The 19,082-nt window shown below is 40.3% G+C and overlaps 1 protein-coding gene across 1 annotated transcript in view; it reads right to left on the bottom strand.

Annotated features, from left to right (window-relative positions):
* The window catches only part of DNTT (DNA nucleotidylexotransferase), a 152,889-nt gene that overhangs the window by 119,216 nt on the left and 14,591 nt on the right, over positions 1-19,082 (bottom strand). The window contains exon 3 of the mRNA XM_075130974.1: positions 10,708-10,836. Within this exon, the coding sequence (XP_074987075.1) occupies positions 10,708-10,836 (129 nt within the window). The remainder of the gene's footprint in view (positions 1-10,707; positions 10,837-19,082) is intronic.

Genomic DNA, 19,082 nt, shown 5'->3' with positions numbered 1-19,082 from the left:
CTAACATAAGCCAACAGCAAAAAACTGTACCCATCACTGGGCTCATGTATGCAAAAGCAAGACTCTCACCGTACCCCACACCTCACCTTTCTTTCTCCTCCCCTACACCTGCTTGAAGGTAGGGTAATAGGACAAAATAAGTGCTTATATGTGTACACCTGGCTCCAAGATCTGGATAGTTTGTGCAGAGGTCTAAAGGGAGCCTTAAATCCCCTTACTCCCTCAGGAAGGGGAGGAGATGAGATATGGTGGTGTAGGACCTGAGGGATCTTACATCAGTAGCAATAATTAAAGCTTCTTCCCTGCAGCTGTAACTTGTGCTGAGGGCAGGCAGCCGAGAATCATAGTGCTGCAGCCTCCCCTTTCTATGGGGCATCAAAGAATTAAGCCTAATATGTATAAGGGTATGTCTACACTATGAAATTAGGTCGAATTTATAGAAGTCGGTTTTTTAGAAATCTGTTTTATATATTCGAGTGTCTGTGTCCCCACAGAAAATGCTCTAAGTGCATTAAGTGAATTAACTCGGCGGAGTGCTTCCACAGTACCGAGGCTACAGTCGACTTCCGGAGTGTTGCACTGTGGGTAGCTATCCCACAGTTCCCGCAGTCTCCGCTGCCCATTGGAATTCTGGGTTGAGATCCCAACGCCTGATGGGGCTAAAACATTGCCGCAGGTGGTTCTGGGTACATATCATCAGGCCCCCGTTCCCTCCCTCCCTCCATGAAAGCAAGGGCAGACAATCATTTCGCGCCTTTTTTCCTGAGTTACCTGTGCAGACGCCATACTACGGCAAGCATGGAGCCCGCTCAGCTAACCGTCACTGTATGTCTCCTGGATGCTGGCAGACGTGGTACTGCATTGCTACACAGTAGCAGCAACCCATTGTCTTGTGGCAGCAGACGGTGCAATAGGACTGGTAGCTGTCATCGTCATGTCCGAGGTGCTCCTGGCCACATCGGCCGGGAGCGCCTGGACAGACATGGGCGCAGGGACTAAATTTGGAGTGACTTGATCAAGTCATTCTCTTTAGTTCTGCAGTCAGTCCTACTGAACCATCTTATGGTGAACAGGCAGGCAATACGGATTGCTAGCAGTCCTATTGCATCATCTTCTGCCGGGCAGCCATGAGATGTGGATGGCTTGCAGTCCTTCTGCATTGTCTGCTGCCAGCCAAAGATGTAAAAGATAGATGGAGTGGATCAAAACAAGAAATAGACCAGATCTGTTTTGTACTCATTTGCTTTCCCCCCTCCCCCGTCTAGGGGACTCATTCCTCTAGGTCACACTGCAGTCACTCACAGAGAAGGTGCAGCGAGGTAAATCTAGCCATGTATCAATCAGAGGCCAGACTAACCTCCTTGTTCCAATAAGAACAATAACTTAGGTGCACCATTTCTTATTGGAACCCTCCGTGAAGTCCTGCCTGAAATACTGCTTGATGTAAAGCCACTCCCTTTGTTTATTTTAGCTCCCTGAAGCCAACCCTGTAAGCCGTGTCGTCAGTCGCCCCTCCCTCCATCAGAGCAACGGCAGACAATCGTTCTGCGCCTTTTTTCTGAGCGGACGCCATACCAAGGCAAGCATGGAGACCGCTCAGCTCACTTTGGCAATTAGGAGCACATTAAACACCACACGCATTATCCAGCAGTATATGCAGCACCAGAACCTGGCAGAGCGATACTGGGCGAGTAGGCGACATCAGTGTGGTCGCATGAGTGATCAGGACATGGACACAGATTTCTCTGAAAGCATGGGCCCTGCCAATGCATGCATCATGGTGCTAATGGGGCAGGTTCATGCTGTGGAACGCCGATTCTGGGCTCAGGAAACAAGCACAGACTGGTGGGACCACATAGTGTTGCAGGTCTGGGACAATTCCCAGTGGCTGCGAAACTTTCGCATGCGTAAGGGCACTTTCATAGAACTTTGTGACTTGCTTTCCCCTGCCCTGAAGCGCAATAATACCAAGATGAGAGCAGCCCTCACAGTTGAGAAGCGAGTAGCGATAGCCCTGTGGAAGCTTGCAACGCCAGACAGCTACCGGTCAGCTGGGAATCAATTTGGAGTGGGCAGATCTACTGTGGGGGCTGCTGTGATGCAAGTAGCCCATGCAATCAAAGATCTGCTGATATCAAGGTTAGTGACCCTGGGAAATGTGCAGGTCATAGTGGATGGCTTTGCTGCAATGGGATTCCCTAACTGTGGTGGGGCCATAGATGGAACCCATATCCCTATCTTGGCACCGGAGCACCAAGCCGCCGAGTACATAAACCGCAAGGGGTACTTTTCAATAGTGCTGCAAGCTCTGGTGAATCACAAGGGACGTTTCACCAACATCAACATGGGATGGCCGGGAAAGGTACATGACGCTCGCATCTTCAGGAACTCTGGTCAGTTTCAAAAGCTGCAGGAAGGGACTTTATTCCCAGACCAGAAAATAACTGTTGGGGATGTTGAAATGCCTATAGTTATCCTTGGGGACCCAGCCTACCCCTTAATGCTATGGCTCATGAAGCCATACACAGGCAGCCTGGACAGTAGTCAGGAGCTGTTCAACTACAGGCTGAGCAAGTGCAGAATGGTGGTAGAATGTGCATTTGGACGTTTAAAGGCGCGCTGGTGCAGTTTACTGACTCGCTTAGACCTCAGCGAAACCAATATTCCCATTGTTATTACTGCTTGCTGTGCACTCCACAATATCTGTGAGAGTAAGGGGGAGACGTTTATGGCGGGGTGGGAGGTTGAGGCAAATCGCCTGGCTGCTGGTTACGCAATGGTGATCATTGAAACACATGCAGCTGGTGGAGAAAAAAAGGGACAGTGGTATTTAAAAAGACACATTTTATAAAACAGTGGCTACAGTCTTTCAGGGTAAACATACATATATAGCACATGTGCTTTCGTTACAAGGTCGTATTTTGCCCCCCCACCCACCGCGTGGCTACCCCCTCAACCCTCCCTCCTCCCAGTGGCTAACAGCGGGGAACATTTCTGTTCAGCCGCAGGCAAACAGCCCAGCTGGAACAGGCTCCTCTGAGTGTCCCCTGAAGAAAAGCACCCTATTTCAACCAGGTGACCATGAATGATATCTCACTCTCCTGAGGATAACACAGAGAGATAAAGAACGGATGTTGTTTGAACGCCAGCAAACATACACTGCAATGCTTTGTTGTACAATGATTCCCGAGTACATGCTACTGGCCTGGAGTGTTAAAGTGTCCTACCATGAAGGACGCAATAAGGCTGCCCTCCCCAGAAACCTTTTGCAAAGGCTTTGGGAGTACATCCAGGAGAGCTGCGAATGCCAGGGCAAATTAATCCTTTCACGTGCTTGCTTTTAAACCATGTATAGTATTTTAAAAGGTACACTCACCGGAGGTCCCTTCTCCGCCTGCCGGGTCCAGGAGGCAGCCTTGGGTGGGTTCGGGGGGTACTGGCTCCAGGTCCAGGGTGAGAAACAGTTCCTGACTGTTGGGAAAACCGGTTTCTCCACTTGCTTGCTGTGAGTTATCTACAACATCATCATCATCATCTTCTTCATCCCCAAAACCTGCTTCCGTGTTGCCTCCATCTCCATTGAAGGAGTCAAACAACACGGCTGGGGTAGTGGTGGCTGAACCCCCTAAAATGGCATGCAGCTCATCATAGAAGTGGCATGTTTGGGGCTGTGACCCGGAGCGGCCGTTCGCCCCTCTGGTTTTCTGATAGCACGGATTCCTCTCCCCATACAGCAACCAGATCCCGTACCTCCCGTTCAGACCATGCTAGAGCTCTTTTGCGATTCTGGGACTCCATCATGGTCACCTCTGCTGATGAGCTCTGCATGGTCACCTCTGCTGATGAGCTCTGCATGGTCACCTGCAGCTTGCCACGCTGGCCAAACAGGAAATGAGATTCAAAAGTTCGCAGTTCTTTTCCTGTCTACCTGGCCAGTGCATCTGAGTTGAGAGTGCTGTCCAGAGCTGTCACAATGGAGCACTCTGGGATAGCTCCCAGAGGCCAATACCATCGAATTGTGTCCACAGTACCCCAAATTTGACCCAGCAAGGCCGATTTAAGCGCTAATCCACTTGTCAGGGGTGGAGTACGGAAATCGATTTTAAGAGCCCTTTAAGTTGAAATAAAGGGCTTCATCATGTGGACGGGTGCAGATTTACATCAATTTAACCCTGCTAAATTCGACCTAAAGTCCTAGTGTAGACCAGGGCTAAGAGTGGTAGAATCTGGCCCAAATGGGTTGATTGAGGTGGTTGAGAGTTGCTGGTATGAAAGACCATGCAAGGTGGTGAGATTAATGTTGCAAAATATTTTGTACCACAAAACTATGCACAAAGCCATTGTAGTGATGGTTACGGAGAAAAAAGTCACCAAATTGCTTCTAGAATATGCAAAGATCTTGCATGCTGCAGCAGTAGTAAATCAAATACAATACCTAGGATTCTACTCTACAATGCCACTAATCCAGGCCTCCAGAAAATCCTGTATTAAAAGGAAAGCCACGGAGCAGACCTGAGCCACGTGGCTCCTTTTCACTTCTGTGCTAGAACTGGGTTAACGGATAGCAAAAGGGACAAAGTAGAATAATAAACCGTGTTGACTCATTTACTAGTTCTGATATCTCCTTGCCTCCATGCCTTTCTCTCATGCTCCTTTCTATGCCTGGAACTCCTTTAAGCCCATCCACCGTGTTTATGGTTATCAGTTACAATGGTTCACTTGTGTAATCTAGCCAAACAATTTACAGAAAGGAGAACAAAAAGTCATTGACTCATGCAATAAAAAGGAAATATGAGATAATTATATATGGCCTCCACTAGGCCACAGAGTTGTCATCACAAGATCAATTCAAATAGCTTTGCCATCCAGTTTTAATAAGTGAGATCTAGGTTGCAAAGTGCATACAAACTAATGACTAAAGTTTTATTATCTGAAAGTAGTTACCAAGGGCCATATCTCCCAAGAAAGCATAGCCTAAGCTTCATTACTCTCACATCACTGCCATGTTAACAAAATGCCTGTTTTCTTGCTCTGACAGGTGGTAGAGGAGATGTCACATTTAATTGCCTCTGCTGAGCAATCATTCTTCCAAAAGAGGAACTTAAAATGGGATGCCAGGGCCTCAAGAGCCAATGGTAAAGGAAGAATTCCTGAGCTCATGCAAGAATGCAGAAGCAAATTTAATTCATTCATCCTATGCCATCTAGTAGTAGGAAAAGCCAAAATCAGTAGCTCCAAGAAAAACTATCACTGGTTGCCTAAAGGAAATTTTAAATATAAGAGCAAAGGGAAACCTCTTTGTCTCTCAGAATACAACTGTTATAAAAAGATACTATCACCAACACATAATTCAAGACAGTTTGGACCTATATGTAAGCGAGCCAGAGACAGTTTGTTATTTAATGATTGGCTGCCCACAGTTTGCACAACTGAATTATACTGATGCTTCATTTTAGTTAAGTACTTGCACTGAAAAATCTGTTGGAACACTTTTATTCAAGTACATGAATTATGGTTTTAGTACAAAACCGACAGCACAACACAAAATTGAAGATCAAACTTCTGTGACCTTAGGCAAACTGACCTCTATTGCTCCAGATAAGGAAATCTACTCCTGCATTCCTTGCAATGCAAGGCCCCAGCTGACTTCATTGCAACTTTTTGGGTGTGAAAAGAAAGCAGCCCTAATAAGCAGATCTATTGTGGAGCTTTGAGATGGAAATATTTGATAGACTCATAAGCATTGTCAACTAGTTAGATGACACCATCAAGAAGGAAATATACAACAAGCTCACAACAAACCATTTTGTCTGAAAGTCAAGCCGATGAAAAAGTAAATAGTTTAATGTGGACAAGGGTGACTAATTGCCATACAATCTTTCAAATAGTTGATCTATACAATGACTAAGGGCAGATCTACACTGTGGGGCAAAGTTGACCTAAGTTACTCAACTCCAGCTACATGAATAACATAGCTGGAGTCAATGCACCTTAGGTCAACTTATTGTGGTGTCTACACTATGCTGGGTTGATGGGAGAAACTCTCCTGGCGACTTACTTATGCTTCTCGTTCTGGTGGAGTACCGGAGTTGATGGGAGAGCAATCAGTGGTTGATTTAGCGGTTCTAAAACTGGCTAAATTGACCCCCAGTGGATCGATCGCCGTGCGTTGATCCCCCGGTAAGTGGAGACAAGCCCTAAGATACAACCTCTATGTTCCAGTTGCCAAACTATAGTGACCCTAAAGTGTTCAACCAACATCATTCATCAAGTATAAGTTTGAATCCTAACATTAGGGACCTCTGCAGCAATAAACTTGGAAACTCTCTGAGCACTGCCCCACCATGGAAAACACTGCAATAAAGGGACACCCATAAACATTATAGAGGTTCCACTCATGGTTCCATATTTAAGTCTGAACTTAATTTTGCACTTAATGTAGGAATTCAGCCACTTCATGCGTTCCAACTATAGCATATTCTCCCCAAAATTAGAGCACTTACTCTGAGTATAGAATGAACTTGGAGAATTTACAAATAAATCCATTCATTGGAGTAACCATTCATTTTCAAATGGATCATTTAAAAAACTTAGCATCTTCTGTCAGATCTTTTTGTCCTGAGTGTCTTAATGATGAAATAACACCTCCCAGATAGTTAAGACTCTCTGAAATCTCACGCACTTTGAGGATTAATTGTCATTTTTGGCCATTATTCTTAACTGAAAGTTTCTCCTTCAGCATGGTGTGGCAAAAGTTCTACTACAGAGAATTCCATGAATTGCCTCTTTGAAAATGACTGTCATCTCCTATTGTTCTTAATGAGTGTGAAGCTATGGCCAGTAAGGCACCCTTTTTCAGAATGACCACTATTGTTCCCAATACCCTTGAGGGACATAACAAGTCCTGAAAACATAGGGGCCCACAAACTTCCCTTAGCATGGCTTGGACTCACTCCTGTTAGGGATAGTGGAAGACAGTAACCATTTTGAAAGAGGGTGTCTGCTTATGGGTAGCATGTAGCCTCAATTTCACTGTGGGTCAAAATAGGACATGGTAGCTTTTTTGAAAGAGGACAGGTTTTTTCAAATTCTCCAGGGCAAAATATTGTTAATCAATTCCTGCTCAAGAAGTATATTTCAGTTATGAAAAACAACAACAAAGACCATTAATCCAAACACTGCATAGTAATGATGCCATGAAAGGAAAAACATTTTTTTTAAAATCTAATGTATTCTTAAAATCAGTTTAATCTCATCTAGGACCACAAACGCTATTATGCACAAATCATAATCACATGATTATTACATAGCATAACTACAAGAAGGATATAAGGTTGTTAGGGTATCTTAACTGCATTTCCAGAAATGAAAATATTTAGATTTCTTTTAAATTCAACATTAATTCCAACTTTCCAGGGTTTGTAATACTTGGTTTTGGATTAAGTACAACATCGCTATAGTGTTTTTACTCTTAAATTATGAGTATATATTCTCAACTTTAGTTCCATTTTAATGTATTTTTTAATCTGGATCTTATAAATAAAATTATATATATTATATAGACACATATTTACACACACACGTACACAGTGTACGTGTCAGGTATTACTATTAATAAATAGAACTGTAGTTAGAGATGTGTTTTATAGTTACACATATGTAAATATATCAAGTACATGGGAAGGGTGTACAGATCTGTAATATTAAGAGGGTAAGTACAGCATATGACAGTTTATGAGATGCCTATTTAACTAGAAAGTAATTACGATTTTCTTTTTATCCTAAAATGCTTAAATAAATTAAGATATGTTTGAATGATTATTCATATCTAAAATTATTACTAAAATAAGAGCTTCACAACCCGAGTGCATGGAATTGCATAATGGAAAAAATTCAACAATTATACTGTATCTTTACACTCGGATTGGCCAAGACCAATCCATTTTAGATAAAATGTTCTAACAACTCATTGTATAGCTGGGCCCTCATTCTATCATGTGATATTGTAATGAAAGGTCAAAAGATCATATTATAAGAGCAGTATATTGAAAGTAATATGTTTAAAATTAGCAGTTGAAAACTATTAATACACCATTTAAAGATCCACCAAGTTAACTTTTCAATAGCAACACTTAAAACACATAATTACACTTAAGTAGGGCTGTCGATTAATCACAGTTAACTCACGTCATTAATTTTTTTAATCGCAATTAATTTTTTGAGTTAATCATGATTAATTGCAGTTTTAATCACACTGTTAAATAATAGAATACTAATTGAAATTTATTAAATATTTTGGATGTTTTTCTATACTTTCAAATATACTGATTTCAAATACAACACAGAATACAAAGTGTACAGTGCTCAAGTTATATTTTTATTAAAAATATTTGCAACGTAAAAATGATAAAAGAAATAGTATTTTTCAATTCACCTCATACAAGTATCGTAGTGCAATCTCTTTATAGTGAAATTTGAACTTACAAATGTAGATTTTTTGTTGTTATATCTGCACTTAAAACAAAAAAAATGTAAAACTTTAAAGCCTACAAGTCCACTCAGTCCTACTTCTTGTGCAGCGATCGCTAAGAGAAACAAGTTTGTTTAGGGGAGATACTGCTGCCCACTTCTTTTTTACAATGTCACCTGAAAGTGAGAACAGGAATTTGCATGGCACTTTTGTAGCTGACATTGCAATGTATTTACATGACAGATATGCTAAACATTCATATGCCCCTTCATGCTCTGGCCACCATTCCAAAAGACATGCTTCCATGCTGATGACGCTTATTAAAAAAAATAATGTGTTAATTAAATTTGTGACTGAACTCCTCGGGGAAGAATTTTATGTCTCCTTCTCTGTTTTACCCAAATTCTGCTATATATTTCATGTTATAGCAGTCTCAGATGATGCTCCAGCATGTTGTTCATTTTAAAAACACTTTCACTGCAGATTTGACAAAACACAAACAAGGTTTGTTTGTGATTTAGTTGGGGACTGGTCCTATTTGATTTTGTTGGGGATTGGTCCTGCTTTGAGCAGGGGGTTGGATTAGATGACCTCCTGAGGTCCCTTCCAACCCTGATATTCTATGATTCTATGATTCTAAGGTACCAATGTGAGATTGTTAAAGATAGCTACAACACTCGACCCAAGGTTTAAGAATCTGAACTGCCTTCCAAAATCTGAGAGGGATGAGATGAGGAGCATGCTTTCAGAAGTCTTAAAAGAGCAACACTCCAATGTGGATACTACAGAACCCAAACCACCAAAAAAAAAAAATTAACCTTCTGCTGGTGGCATCTGACTCAGATGATAAAAATGAACATGTATTGGTTTGCACTGCTTTGGATCATTATCGAGCAGAACCCATCATCAGCATGGGCGCATCTCCTCTGGAAGGGTGGTTGAATCATGAAGGGACATATGAATCTTTAGTGCATCTGGCATGTAAATATCTTGCAAGGCTGGCTACAACAGTGCCAGACGAACACCTGTTCTCACTTTCAGGTGATATTGTGAACAAAAAGTGGGCAGCATTATCTCCTGCAAATGTAAACAAACTTGTTTGTCTGAGCGACTGGCTGAACAAGAAGTAGGACTGAGTGGACTTGTAGGCTTTAAAGCAGTGATTCCCAAACTTGTTCCACCACTTGTACAAAGAAAGCTCCTCGCGGGCCAGGCCAGTTTGTTTACCTGCCGCATCCACAGGTTCGGCCGATCGCGGCTCCCAGTGGCCATGGTTCACAGCTCCAGGCCAATGGGAGTTGCTGCAAGCGGCGCAGGCCGAGGGATGTACTGGCCGCCACTTCCAGCAGCTCCTATTGGCCTGGAGCAGTGAACTGCGGCCACTGGGAGCCGCAATCGGCTGAACTTGCAGACACGGCAGGTAAACAAACTGGCCTGGCCTGCCAGGGACTTTCCCTGCACAAGCAGCAGAACAAGTTTGGGAACCACCGCTTGAAAGTTTTACATAGTTTGTTTTATTTTTGAATGCAGTTATTTTTTGTACAGAACTATACTTGTAAGTTCAACTTTCATGATAGAGAGATTGCACTACAGTACTTGTATTAAGTGAATTGAAAAATACTATTTCTTTTATTTTTACAGTGCAAATATTTATAATAAAAATAAATACAAAGTGAGCACTGTACACTTTGTATTTTGTGTTGTAATTGAAATATATTTGAACATGTAGAAAAACATCCACAAATATTTATAACGAGGAGTCTGGGCATAAACTTTCGTGGGTTAAAAAAACCCCACTTTTTCAGATGCAGTGGGGGGTTCTACCCACGAAAGCTTATGCCCAAAAAAATCCGTTAGTCTTTAAGGTGCCACTGGACTTCTTGTTTTTGTGGATACAGACTAACACAGCTACCGCTCTGATACTTGACAAATATTTATATAAATGGTATTCTATTTTTGTTTAACAGCAAATTAATCGCAATTAATTTTTTTAAATGCTATTAATTTTTTTAATTGCTTGACAGCCCTACCCTTAAGATCAATTTAACTTTAGATTTGTCAGGTTCATGATTTTATATATATATATATATATATATATATATATATATATATAAAAATTCCACTTCTCATGTTGCACATTTCATTTTGGATTTGCCAACTGTATTGTGGATGATATTGACACAAGAACTATATTAGTTTACTCTCCTCAGCTGTAGGTTTCATGGAAAATCTATTACCGTGAACTTTTTGTTGCAGTTATTTAAGGTGGTCCTCCTTTGACATGCATACTGGGAGACTCTGCCTGCAACAAATGATGAAGCTTCTGATTCAGGTGTGTCTGAAGTAGCAGGATAAGCTTGTTGCACCTGAACAGAGAGGGGGGAAAAAAGTACTGAATGTCAAATAGTCTGGAACACCAAAAAATATGCTCCCAGAACAACAGAATAGTGAAATCAGAATAGTGAAATAGTTAATTTCATTTTAATATTCATTTGCTTATATTCCAGGTGCTGCCATACATATATTTTTATTATTATTACTTTACACTTACCTATGATTTATGTCCAAGGATCTCAAAATACGTTACACAAAAGTCAATTCTTGAACTGGAAAGATGTGATGGTCGTCTCTGCATCCCATGAAACTTTTCCCCACTTTTTCACCCCCAACAGAAGTGTGAGTTATGAAATACCTGCATAGATCTCTCTACTCCCATAGAAATATTAACAAGAATAAGTAAATATTATTATCCCTAGTTTCCAAAAGGAAAAATGAGGCAGAGAGAAGTTAAGCAACTTTCACAAGGTTACACAGCAGGTCAGTAGTAGATTTGGAATAGAATATACCCATGCCGTGTAAACATGAAGACCTTGGTCTTTGCTTAAAATTCAGATTGACCTAGCTATGTTGCTGAAGGGTATGAAAAAATTCACACCCCTGTGCACTGTAGTTACACCAACCTAACTTCCCAACCCAGCAAGGTTGATGAAAGAATTCTTTGACTACCTACTGCCACTCAGGAAGGTAGATTATCTACACGGATGGAAAACCCCATTTAATCAATGTAGGAAGTGTCTATACTGTGGTGCTAACACCAGTAGACATGACCTAAACAGCATTGCTTCCTTTGTTAGTGAAGCAAGATTCCCAAACTAGAATAGTAAAAATTGAAAGAACATAAATAGTCATTCCACATACTCCAGTTGAACTGGTTTAATATTGGTGAAGTCAGAGAGGAAGACAAAAAAATCAGGCTTATAATGGGAAGCTTGCTTCCACCTCAACAATGGAAAGATGACCACTTTCTCTATACCACTTTCTCTGTGTGGGGAGGGACAATTGCAACAACACTAAATAAGCTATTATGTATATATTATTTCATGTAAAAGATGCCATTGGATATGAGCCAGTGGAGAATATAAGAATTCATCCAGTTATGTAATGGTACTCTCAGAAACTCAAGGTCATTTTTATGCTGCTGAAGGAAAAGAGAATTTACTGACTATTTTGAAAGGAAGGAAGTTATTGCCTGTCTGTCTAAGGTTGTTCTAGTGAATAGACAAAAAGGGTTTCAGTGAGGGTCAGCAGCATTGCTCTGCCACTCTTGTATACTTTCATGAATGACACTTTAAAACTGATTTTAAATCATAAGCACTATGATTGATTATAGCTAATGTACTGCCTGAAATACAATGCCACTGGGAAGCTGGTGAACAAAAAGAACGTTACTGAATGGAATATACAGTGAGGCATTATTTTCATTAGGCTGCAAAGGCAGCTATCCAAGAACTGAGTCCTGAGAAGAATAATCCGTGGTGGAATTGAATCCAGGTATCAGGCAGGTAGGCTGAGAACATACTGAGAGCAATAATAAAGCAGAAACTCTTTCTGTGTGTCCAAGAGAAGGGTAAGCTGGCACATACACATCCTGTTCCTGCCTTTGGTAAATTATATGAGCTTTTTCCCCACCATTAGTATCCACAAAGGTTATGTTTTTAATTAACAAGACCTGGTTATATAATTAACAGAACAAACTTGGGACAGAAATCAGTAGAAATAAGTATGCAAACTATAATTACCGTAGTCTGATTTGTAGGACCCGTTAAGGTACCAGCATGAACACTAAAGAAATTGTCTCTTTCTATCGTGAACAAAACATGAGAGCAGGATTTATTTTGCTTTTTAGTGTGGAGAACAGATGGGAGATTATTGCTTGTACAGATAATGGTACAAATCCAGATATCTCTGTCCAGCAAGAATTACACTGCAGCACCCCAACCCCAACCACACATTTTGCCTTGCCAGCCAATTTACTGTACTGTATAGAAACAGCTACTAATAGGAGTGAAAAGTATCTATTAATCTTTCTCTTCCATAGCTTTAGATCGCTCTTGCATATAAAATGCAGATTATGGTCAATTAAATAAGGGCCAAAGGAATTTGAAAATACCCTGGTATGTAGGTCTCCTAGTTGTTTTGACAAGTAGCTCATATCATCTATGCAACTGCTACAGAACAGCAACAAATATTTTCCATTAGGGTGCATGTGAGAAAAGAGTTTTAAACCTTTCGAAAGCTCTGTTTCTCTGTATAAATTTCCTGGCTACAGTGCTTGTTACTTCCATGTATGGGAAAAATGCCAGCCTCTTAGTCATGTTTCCATTTCCTTTCCTCTTTTATAGACTGTGATAGGGTTGGGCCAGATGGCTACAGGAGAGTAATAGAAGGCAGATATATTAGCCCCAGGTTAAGCAGGTCCCTTTTTCCTGGGTAAGGTAACAGGGAAGGTTCCAGAACAATCAGAAACTTTCTGGAAACAATTAAGGCAGGCAGGCTGATTAGAACACCTGCAGCCAATCAAGAAGCTGCTAGAATCAATTAAGGCAGGCTAATCAGGGCACCTGGGTTTAAAAAGGAGCTCACTTCAGTTTGTGGTGCGCATGTAAGGAGCTGGGAGCAAGAGACGCTAGGAGCTGAGAGTGATAACGCATACTGTTGGAGGACTAAGGAGTACAAGCATTATCAGACACCAGGAGGAAGGTCATGTGGTGAGGATAAAGAAGGTGTTGGAGGAGGCCATGGGGAAGTAGTCCAGGGAGTTGTAGCTGTCACACAGCTGTTCCAGGAGGCACTCTAGACAGCTGCATTCCACAGGGCCCTGGGCTGGAACCCGGAGTAGAGGGTGTGCCTGGTTCCCCCCAAAACCTCCCAACTCCTGGTCAGACACAGGAGGAGTTGACCTGGATGTGGGTTCATGAAAACAGCCAAATTAAGGGTTGCCGTGAAGCTCTAAGGTGAGCAAACCCACCAATAAGCACAAGACCCACCAAGGTAGAGAAGGTAGAGAAGGAACTTTGTCACAAGAAGTATAAATACCAAACTCCTGATTCTTTAATGCTAGAAATATAAAATATCTAATGGGATAAGCCCAAATCGAGTCTCCAGATTTTCCCCAAAATAGGTGAAAATTAATGCTGCTCTCATTTTCCATCTCTTTTTCTGAATGTGAGATAAATTCAGCCAAACGTGAGTGCATATAGAAGAAGTGAACCATTAAGATGGCAGTATTCTGAACAGAGAAGCTTATTGTCATTCCTTTTACAATGATATTTTCAGTGCTTCATGAGCCAAAGAATATCTTAGTCTCACTGCAATTGGTAAGAGAGTCCTAGGTTCATGGCTAACCTTGGAAAAGCCTACTTTGCTCTATTTTAATTTTTTTAATCAATGCAGACAGAAAGAGACATATATGAGAGGAACAAAGAGAAGTATAATATTAAAGACAGAATGAACAAGATTTAATGTTTTTTTAAACACAATGTATTGTGCGAACACAAGGCACGCTGCACTAAAAAAGTGGTGAGAGTGCACTGCAATGGGGAATACGTTCATAGATAAACCACAACTGGCTTATCTATGAACATATTAATAGAATGAATGTAACTGGTTCACTGATTTAATAAAAGAGCACTTTTTATGTATTATCCATGAATGTTTTTATTTCAGTCACTTTCAAGTGAAGATAGCCACAAGCTCTAGTGATCTATGCATTTAAACTGAGGAGTGACCATACTTACTTGGATGCCTTCCATCACTCCCTTCACTTTCTATCTTCAAATCTTGGGTTATCTGGAGTCTAGATACTTTGCAGTCAGTTACTGCACCAGTGCCTGGGTACTGCATATAATATGGATAATATGGCTGAAATTTTCCAGATCCACCCAAGAGATTTAGATACTCAATCATTTTAATGAGATAAGGGCATCCAAATCCCAATGGTGATTTTGAAAATCCCCCACTTCCTCTGGCTGACCTCCTAAGATTCAACATGTTTATTATTCAAAACAGCAACAAAACAGCTTTTACCTCATTTTTGCAAATTTAGTGCCAGGCTAGAGATCTTACAATTTGGCTCAAAAAGGGGACACATAAGAGCCCTCACCACGAGTAAAAGTGATGGGTAAAGATGCAATTTATGGTGTGCTGTAAAGGGTATGGGAGCTTCTTAAAGGTTAAATCTCTCTCTAACTTTACCCTGATTTGTGAATAGTGTCCATGTTTTGTTCATGACCAGTGTGGCTTAGCTTAACCACGGATACTTTAGTGTTATTTTTGAGGGTATGCTAGTATCTTTCTTTTGTAAAGGGGACTGCTCAGTGCATAACACACTCTGCAGAGGACGGCAGCCCAGGAATCTGCTGCTTTATTCAACAACATAGCAACAGAGTGGGTGATAACAGACATTAACTAAACAGGAAGTAAAGGAGGAGTGGAGCATGGCTCCAGCCCATAATAATCTGTGTAACCCAGTTAACCCCTTTATGACCACTTTACTACTTTCTATCTTTACAGGCTGCAGTACACCACAATGTCTGCCACAGTCCAAGCTAAATCTTTCAAATTTAATTACTGCAAATAAGTGCTGAAACCTAACCCCTTGCCAACTAAGGACTAAATTCCCCTCCAAAATAAGCAGCAGTTATGGATATTATTGACCCTGTTGCAGGCCAATTTGTTCAGCAGCAAGGGCAACCTGACACATTTGTATTAGTTACGTGGCTCCAGCTGCATAGATCAAGAAGATGGAAAACTCATACTAGCAAGCTCTGCTCACTTCCAGAACTGTATGAGTGGGGAGAAGAGGAGAGGATGGGGATGGGCTCATCAGGCTAGTTTCCTGTTTTCATTTTGTTTCTGGGGGATGCTACCTGTCAGCACCACATGAAATATTTCTTCCATTCTGTTCCCTATGCCTCATGACAATCTTTTTTTCCCCTTATTATCCCCTTTCTCTTTAAAGCTTCCTCATTGTCTTATATATTTTATTGACATTAGCCAGGAAACATCACTGCATCCCAACAATTGAGGACCCCCATTGCATTACAACCTCTGAGAAAAGAAAAGGAGTACTAGTGGCACCTTAGAGACTAACCAATTTATTTGAGCATAAGCTTTCGTGAGCTGCAGCTCACTTCCTCGGATGCATTCAGTGGAAAATACAGTGAGGAGATTTATATACACACACAACATGAAAAAATGGGTGTTTTCATGTTCTGTGTATATATACATCTCCTCACTGTATTTTCCACTGAATGCATCCGATGAAGTGAGCTGTAGCTCACGAAAGCTTATGCTCAAATAAATTAGTTAGTCTCTAAGGTGCCACTAGTACTCCTTTTCTTTTTGCGAATACAGACTAACACAGCTGCTACTCTGAAACCTCTGAGAAGACTATCTGACCATGTCACTGATGTCACTGTCGACAAAACTGATTGAAATATGATGATCAGGTTAGGTGCATTGAGGGATCCTTTGCTGTAGGTGGGGCAGAAGGCCTAATAAGTAGTCTGTAGAACAAAGAAATATTTTGATTTTCCTTTAAAGATGAGGCTTAATCACCACAGCTGAAGAGCTTAGGAAATGTAACAGCAGCTGGCAGCCGCAAAGGCTAATTATTACAGTATGGATAGCTAAGAACTCCTATCAGCTTAGTTCTGGTTTTTATATTGTGTCCGTCACTTCAGTATCAGAGTACCTCATAAGGTATTCACAACCAGAGAAAACTGTATTTTAAAGAGGTTTTCATTAATTTATTACCTAATGGTCTGTAAGTCTGTTTTTATTTCCCTTGTTGTGCATGGGCATGGACTTTACCTTTTAGTAATGCATTAAAACAAAAGTCCTGGAGGAACCCCAGCATCCCAAATAGACCAATAAAACCAGAAAGGGGAAATCTTGATGCTATGAAGTGCATGGGAATTTTGTCATTAACTTTAGTGGGACCAGGATTTCACACAAAATCTTTACCCACTGCCATCCATTCTTTTCAGAAAAGAACCCTTCATGATACAGCCTGTGCTTATAGTTTTCAAATTCACTTTCATTTTACATTTAAAAAGACTATTATAATGGGCCAGATTTGTACATGATGTAACTCCAATTACATGAGACATGAATTTGGCCTAGTATTTTAATAAACAATTAACCTTGATTTCATGCCTCTCTCATTCCTTGATGCAGAAGGAATACTGTACAGAGCCTTTCCTGGTAACACAGTCATGATGAGACTGTTTTAAATTTGCTGAACTTCTACATTCTCTTTTCTTTCCTGTATTTAAAATATTGTATTATACAAAAGTATTTATTACTTTAAGATCTATCTAAATCATGCACATTTTAAGTTAACTATTACACACATTTATAACTACGTGGTACTGTGCTTATTAGGCTCTGCATTTATTTGTATGAAATATTTATACCTGATATAGTGGAAGATCTCACTTGCAGAATTGGTCTCACAGCTACATAATGATCATACTTCAGTATTACTTGCTTTTTCAGTAAGGCTAGCTCTTCCAGAAATCCAGATAGAACCTCTTACTGTACATGCAAGAAAACTAATGCAGATTAATTTCTTATCCAGATATCAATGAAAACCCTAGTGAAGAGTAAATTTTACCAAGGTTTATTTGAACTCCCTCCCTTAAAATAATCAGCCTATATAAGCATATTTTCTTGAAAATTTTAAGCTGTGGGAATTTAGACATTGCCAAAATTAAATTGAAAGTGAATAATAGGACATTTGGTTTAAGTCTGCATCTCACAGTTAAATACTCAACAAAGTTTAAAGGTTCGGTTTAGTTTTGCTTTTTTGAAAAATTTCAGTCAGTTAAGTTTGAAAGTAATCCAGAATTCAAACCTTCATGACCTGTCTCTCTGAGAGATTGCATAATGTGATAATTATATGGTATTTTGTTTTTATTTCTGATCTGCATGAATTTATTTAGAGCATTATCCCTTCAGCAGGCCCAGTAGAAAGTGAGCAATGAAAATATATACATGTTACTACATTATTCTGAGCCTGAGAGCAATAGTGCCATCTGGTGTACTCATTTTTAAAAATCTTACTAAACAGGCATTCTCCCATCTTAAATCTCAGAGACTAGATTCCATATCAGGTTTTGGTTTCCGGCACTGGAAAGTGACCCAGGAACCACAGTATTTCAGGGGTATTTAATAGGTAGATCATTCTTCATACTTTAATCATCAAGAAGAGGAGGAATAAAAAGAAAAAATGACATTGCTGATTCATTTGTACATATTATACACAACACTAAGCTATACACTGCAAATCTTGTAATGGTCCTATTGTCCATCACCTTCCACAATATAGTTCTACAGTGGTACTACAGTTACCTAATCCAAGCCCTTTGCAAGTCAATAGACATCTTCTCATTGATTTTAAAGGGGTCTGGATCAGGCCCCTACCTCTGCCAACAAACATATGTTTTTACTACATTATTAACCAATTGTACTCAATATAATACTTGGTCAGTCATTTTGCTGTGAGAATATATATATGTACACAAACACAAACTAAATATTTCTTCTGTCATACTGTTTGAATATGAATATATAGTACTACAGTATATGAAACAATGAACTCACACTACTCTGGCTCTTTTGGGTAATGCTGATTGCTAATTTGGGTTCCTGAACCACTGAGGTCTGAGTATCACTGCTGTAAATCGTCCAGTGGTACTAAGTCACCACCTAGAGTACACAGCTTGTAGGGATATTGTCACTGTACATCACACTCCACAATGTGCAGCCTGCAGTGATGCTACAGAATAACACCATTTAATACTAAAACCCCAACTGCAGTATTACCTTATCAGCTACAGTGCAGTACCAAGAGCAGTTTACTATGTCACTATCCCCAACGTGAGGGGTCCTGCACTATTCGCAGAATAGGGAAAAAATATTATAGTCTAGTATCATCTTCGGTACAGATCCTTCTGTGACACAATACAATAAAACAACTCCTGTATTCCCTACCATATTTTTCCTCACTAGTACCAACTCTGTAATAATATTAAATTCCAATGACTACTCCTTTACACACAGATTACATCACCAGTCCTTTCATAGATTCTCAGGGGCACACAGATCAATTCTGAATAGTACAGGTTTTAATGTTTGTACATTGTTTTGAAAATGCAAAATATGACAGTGAGAGTTATTACAATGGGGCATGTACAATTCAGCGTAGTTACATTTACCGTGCTGTCTGAGGTACTTACTATTTTAAGTATTTGTGGAAATACCATAG

This window comes from Caretta caretta, chromosome 7 (assembly GCF_965140235.1).
Source record: "Caretta caretta isolate rCarCar2 chromosome 7, rCarCar1.hap1, whole genome shotgun sequence".
Lineage (NCBI taxonomy): Eukaryota > Metazoa > Chordata > Testudines > Cheloniidae > Caretta > Caretta caretta.
Note: the sequence above shows the minus strand (reverse complement) of the source record. Positions and strands in the feature narration are given on the sequence as shown.